At 37.9% G+C, this 6,403-nt stretch overlaps 1 protein-coding gene across 1 annotated transcript in view; it reads right to left on the bottom strand.

Moving 5' to 3' along the window:
• Nucleotides 1–5,451: 5,451 nt before the first annotated feature.
• The window catches only part of LOC306848556 (chemokine-like protein TAFA-2), a 73,058-nt gene continuing 72,106 nt past the window's right edge, over nucleotides 5,452–6,403 (bottom strand). Inside the window, exon 5 of the mRNA XM_079383185.1 lies at nucleotides 5,452–6,238. Within this exon, the coding sequence (XP_079239311.1) occupies nucleotides 6,227–6,238 (12 nt within the window). The 3' untranslated portion in view covers nucleotides 5,452–6,226. The remainder of the gene's footprint in view (nucleotides 6,239–6,403) is intronic.

The following is a 6,403-nucleotide window of genomic DNA, read 5'->3' as shown; positions in this document are numbered from 1 at the left end:
AACCAGCAAACCAAACTAAGACAAGCTGAGACCACCAACCACCATGAGCTAGTTTAAGCTAATTTTATTTATTTGTAGAAATGTGACCCTAATTACTGAAAATGTATATTTATGAACCAGGGGCTACTTTTTTATGCAAAGAACCACCAAATATGATGATCCCCTTGCGAAGGACCCCCTTCTTAAAATATAAATATACAGCTATTTTCTCATGTACACTGTGAAAACTATTATAGATATAACTATTGTATGTATATATACGTATATGTGTGTGTCGTGACGTATTGTCAAGTATGGTGACCCATACTCGAAATTGGTGCTCTGCGTTTAACCCATCCAAGTGCACACACACAGCAGTGAGTAGTGAACAAATGCACACACACACACACACACACCGTGAACACACACCCGGAGCAGTGGGCAGCCATGCTGCGGCGCCCGGGGAGCAATTGGGGGTTCGGTGCCTTGCTCAAGGGCACCTCAGTCGTGGTATTGAGGGTGGAGAGAGCGCTGTACATTCACTCCCCCCACCTACAATCCCTGCCGGCCGGGGACTCGAACCCGCAACCTTTCAATTACGAGTCCGACTCTCTAACCATTAGGCCACGACTTCCACCGTTACAGCTATTTTCTCATGTATACTGTGAAAACTATTATAGATATAACTATTGTATGTATATATTCGTATATGTGTGTGTGTGTGTGTGTGTGTGTTTACTTTTTGATTAATCAAAAGTCATTTTTGTGGTTTGAAAGCGGAATGAAACCCCAATAATATCACATTTTGAAAATGTTTATTATTACTACTAGTATTTATTAATAATAAGAATTGTTTTTTCCCTCTGAACTTTTCACATACCTGCAGACGCCAGTTTTAAAACCCTTTCCATAAACCATAAAGCATTCATATCGAGCTTTAGTTATGTAAAAATATGAAAACTGAAGTATTTGGCAGAACACCAAACTCTACAACCCTGGACTAAATTAAACATTTCAGAGAGTTTCAAAGTTTAAACCATATGACACTCTTAAAACTCATGTATCTCTCTCATCCTCTCATTGTTTTTCATTTTTATCTCTCTTTCACTCATTCTGTTCATCTGTTGTTGCTCTGTACTCATCCTCTTCAGTGCTAATGGCTCTGTGACGGGGCCATCTGTTCACACACACACACACACACACATGCACACTGGACTGAGTGATGCTAAATGGCACTAGTGTCCTGGTATCTGATAATCACAACAAATTTAAATAGGGAGTGTAAATGTGTTAGCATAGGGCAAATGTGATTATTCTATAACATTACACTGCATGGTTACACTGGAGCAATGGACTGCATGAATAAACTACAGGACATTAAACTATGGTACAACACTAAACTACAGACTAAGATGCACCACTGAGCTACATTTGATGCATCATAAAACTTAAAAGTGCAACAACACCATAGCATAAAGTCCAGCATAAACTGCAGTATTAATTAAGCAATTAGACCACAAGATTAAACTCCAGCTCTGGAGATCACTGGATCACAGCGGTGGAGACTGTTGGCAGCATCTAAAGAAATTTGACCACAGGAGTCTTATAAGCTCTGCAAGTCCTATAGGACCAGATTAGAGCATCGGAATCTACAAACCCTCACACACTCAACTATTTTCTGCAATCTGGCTACAGACTCTACTTAAAGATGAGTGAGGGGAAACCTCATCAGTGCCAGCAGCAGTCTGGCCTATAAACCTGTAGATGTGGGGCTGTTTATTTTGGGCTTGCCACTTTAAGCATCTTGTGCATTTAATATTTTATGTCTGTCACTGAATCAACAACATTCTCAACATGGACCCCCCCCCCCCCCCCCCCATATGAACATATGACAGCCCCAGAAACACTACTTTTCCTTGAGTTTCCCACAAATTTACACTTTTTCCTTCAGCATCACCGAGGACTGGATCTCCAGAGGCATAAATTTAACACATTTAGTAAATTTAATTATTAAATAATAATAATAATAATGTGAACAGAGAAATGGGAGGAAATATAAAATATAAAAAGAGGAAGTTTTAAACCCATATACTGTATATATTCAATTTGAAAATTGTGTTTCCTAGCTGTGGAACGTTGTTGGCCACATGTATTTAGCGTATTCTTAAAATATATTTTCGAAATATTTTTATTTATTTATTTATTTATCTGTTTAGTTTTATTTATTTAGTGTACTATTTCTATAACATATTATAACATTTCAGATTCTGCATTTGACCATTTCCATTAAGACACTATTTACTATGTTTATTAAGCCGTTTTCCTTGTGAGGGCTGTTGGATTGTCCCCATAATTTCAGATTTTACTATCTTTGTGGAGCTATTTGAACCAACCAGTCTACATGCATTACTGCTTTCACCAAAGTATGACCTCAAAGAAAAAACAACAACATTTTCTTAGACCATAGCAGCTAGATTTAGTACTACTATTACTGAATAATTAATGTCAACAAACCCTTTACTTTGATGGGGAATGTTGTCTTGTGGAATCTGGAACAGCAGAATGATAGAGGGGTCAGTTAAATGTTACCATCATGCCAGCTGAATTATTAAGATCTGCTAGATTTAGCTGTGCAGCGTTTGGCTCCTGAAAGATCTTGGTGTCCTCTCACATTATTATGCTAGAGGGGCTCTACCCAAGAGCAGACAGAAAGATTTCTCCTCAATATTACTTGCTGTTTCTTTTATCCTTGTTGTCAGTGGCATACATCCAATTCACCTATTGGCTTGTCTCTGTTGTTCTGAACACCTCAGGCCTCTTGTGCCTCTGGAGGGAACGACTCTTCTGTGAGCATGTTAAGAGCCAACTGCAGGTCACAAACATTTATCGTCACTTTGCAATTTGGGGCTGAAGCCTTCCATTTCTTCTACACTTGAAAAATGAATGTCCTTTCAGACTTTGCTATAGGCTGCAGAATACTGTATGTGACAAACTCTCTCTCTCTCTCTCTCTCTCTCTCACACACACACACACATACACACAGTTCGGTGTGTGTACTGTGTTTGTGTGCTGGGAAGTTGCTATTAAGGCATCATAATTTAGCCGAACTTCATTAAAGCCCCAACCAGTGTTTTGATGCAAATTTCTATTCGAAAAACTATGAAGACAACATTTCCAATCTCTATCCAATCTTTCCTCTATTAGCTGCCTGGCTGATATGAAAATAATGAGGAATGATGTGTTTTTATCAGCAAACAGTTATGTAGGTCACCAATGTTAAACTTCAGAATAGTGGAAGACACACTTATACAATCCAGCCAGATAAAGCATGATTAATATGCCTTCATCTGCGTGTTTTGGTAGCTATGTGTGTGTGATGGTGATAATGCTAATTTATAATCTACAGATGTTTTTGATTAAGCTGCTCTCCTCAACCCACTTGTAATTTTATGCTGATTTATTCTGTAATATTTGCATCTTTACAGCAAATTCTAATTCTAATTAATAAAAGTAATCATTTATAAAATAATAAGTGTTGAAATTCTGTTGTCACGGTCACAAGTGCATATTAATCAAGCAGTGGAGTTCTGAATATCACCATGGCTGTGGTTGGGCTTTAGATAAGCAGAGCCATGCTGATTTATAGGGTGATACTGTGTGATATTGCTATTAACAGTTCAATAAACAACTTTTTAGAAATGGTATTGTGTCTATGTAGGTTGCACCAGTGAAAAAAGTTCCAATTGAAGTCACAGGTGAATTACAGATGTGCGTTTAAGAGCAACACACAGTAGCTATGTTTAGTTTCTAAATGTTCCAAATTGGTTTAGTGAATGATTCAAAAACTCACTAATAATGTAAATAATAATAGTTTTTTTAACACTCTAATAAATAACAGTTCTTTATTGGCATTAGTGGTTCCATGAAGAACATTTAACATCCATGGAACCTTTCCATTCCACGAAAGTTTCTTCATAGTGGAAAATGGTTCTTTGGATTTTTTAAATAGTTCTGTTAACTGCTCACTGAATGTTTCTTTGGAAAACCAAAAATGGTTCTTCTATGGAATCACAGTAAAAACCCAATTTTGAACCTTTATTTTTAAGAATGAATCAATGTTTTGAATTAATCGGTTAACTGAATAATTCAATGACTTACTCTTTAAGACTATGTACAGTGCAGAAAGAGGCATTTTTTGAAAGGCCCTCATCCAATCAGATTCAAGAACCATAACTAATTGAATAGTCCTAACTATCTTGCAAATGGCTGCAAATATACAGAATTACATATTTTTATGCGCACCATACAGTTACCACATCTCATCACATTCATATTCATCCAACTCCTAGCATTAATGTGTTATGCACATGCACACTTTCATCTGCATTTTCATACACATATAGTACCTACTACATGTATGCACCAGTCACCCAACAACCGCACAGCGATTCTTCCCCCTTTCTTTCTCGTCTTCTTTCTTTCTTATTTATTCATATAGCTCACATTTTATTTTCGTCTGTGCTGTCAGAGTGTGCATGGTATCTCTCCTGGCCTTTTCCCTCTGCCGTCAGACTTCATTAAATCTGCAAGTTGTATTTGCATAAGCGGCACCAAGTCTCAACACCTACATCCCAGAGTGACGTGTCATTTCCTGGTGTGTGCGAATGAGAGAAAGACAGTGCAGTGGCAGCGCCTGCCAATACGTGCTTGCAGTTTTGTTCACCTGTTTGTATTTTGCCAGATTCCTACTGATTCAAGGTAGCCCAACAATCCCAGATGCTTTAGAAGTGAGCTGCGCCTATTATTATTCCGCAATGTTCCGTTGAATTTTAAAACTCAGTCTTGTTGTTGTGCAGGGGGAATTTCTGCTACGGTGAGCTTCAGTATGTGTACGTACGCCTCTGGGTGTGTGTTTCATGATATCATGTATTACGATATCAGCATGCATCTCCATACACGGCCTATGCATCATTTCACTTTCAAATATCTCTCTTTGTGCACCTCTCTCGCTCTCGCTTTGCTGCTGTTGTGGTTAGTATTAATGAATTTTATTTTGGGCTAATTTCTCTAATCTCTTAATGACGTGCAAATGTTCTCAAGATTTCCTCAAAGCTAAATAGCATGTGCATTGAACAGATTTGAGCATTCGATTAGACAAACACAAATCCTATTTTGTTGTCAGAAAGGGAAGGACAGAGAGAGGTGGTGCATAGAGAACGTATATTTACACTGCAAAGAGTTATTTTAGTTCCTTTTGAAACATGAGGGTGTGCATTTGGAGTGACTGTGGTTTTGTCTTAAGGCGTAAAGGTCAGAAAACACAATACATATATAATACTGATTACGTTATTTTTCTGCGTATCAGTATCGGTGGAGGAAAACTAAATAAATCATGTTATTTGTGGCACAACAAGCCATTAGGTTTCACTAGCTTGCAGCCTCTGAAATCAGAGAATGGAGAAAAATTATTTTCAACATTTTTAATTATTGAATATAATACTGATACATGTACTCAATAGCAGTTACCAGGCTGGATAAAAACATTGATAATAAAAGTGATAACCTTTAAACTTTATTCTGCTTGTTTTGAGAATAACACTTTGATATTTTACACTTTTACATTTTCTAGAATATACTGGTACATTTAATCTGTTATTTTAAACTGTGGGCTTGAAACGCTTTAATTGAGAAACAAACGATATACAGAAGATAAGTCCGTTAAAGGTCCAGATCGATTTTACATGTTTAAATGCTGTTTAAAGGATTCCACAAGAAATGATCGGACCTTCTGATCGGGTAGAGCAGGGATGGTTATGGATTTGCTAGAAGAATCGAAGGACAAGGAAGGAGACCATGTTGCTTAAAAGCTTAAACTCCATTAGGCTGCACTGGTGTAGATGATCCAAATCTTCTGTAAAAGAAAACAACAACAACTGCATACGTACATCGAGACCCCCCAGCCAACACATTCCAGAGATTATGGATCCACACCCAGAAGATTGAGCGTCCGGGAGGCCAGGGGGTCCATTGAGGAGGACACATTAACTTCAGGATGGTCCTAATGTTTATGGTAGATATATTTCTGGAGATCAGTCTATTCCTCAGACGTTTTGATTGCAAATAATCTTCGTATAACTAATACTGATCGATCCTGTTAGCTGAAGCTTAAAGCTGTCTCTAGTTAGTCTTCACTTTCAGCACTTTTGTCCTCGGTAAGTTGGGTCTGATGGTTCCTTGGAGTGTAGAACTATCGGGTCACCTGAAATAGAGAACAAGGAAGAATTTGACAATTTGGTCTTTTCCCATTAGACACACCTGCACCTGTGTTTACCAGCACATCTGACTCCAATAACCCCAACATATTAATCACTATGAACTATATGGCCCCATTTTGTGCAGAGGAAGAAGTCATCTGGTTCTCCAT

This window comes from Barbus barbus, assembly GCF_936440315.1.
Source record: "Barbus barbus genome assembly, chromosome: 28".
Classification (NCBI taxonomy): Eukaryota; Metazoa; Chordata; class Actinopteri; order Cypriniformes; family Cyprinidae; genus Barbus; species Barbus barbus.
This window is presented reverse-complemented; position numbering and strand designations above follow the sequence as displayed.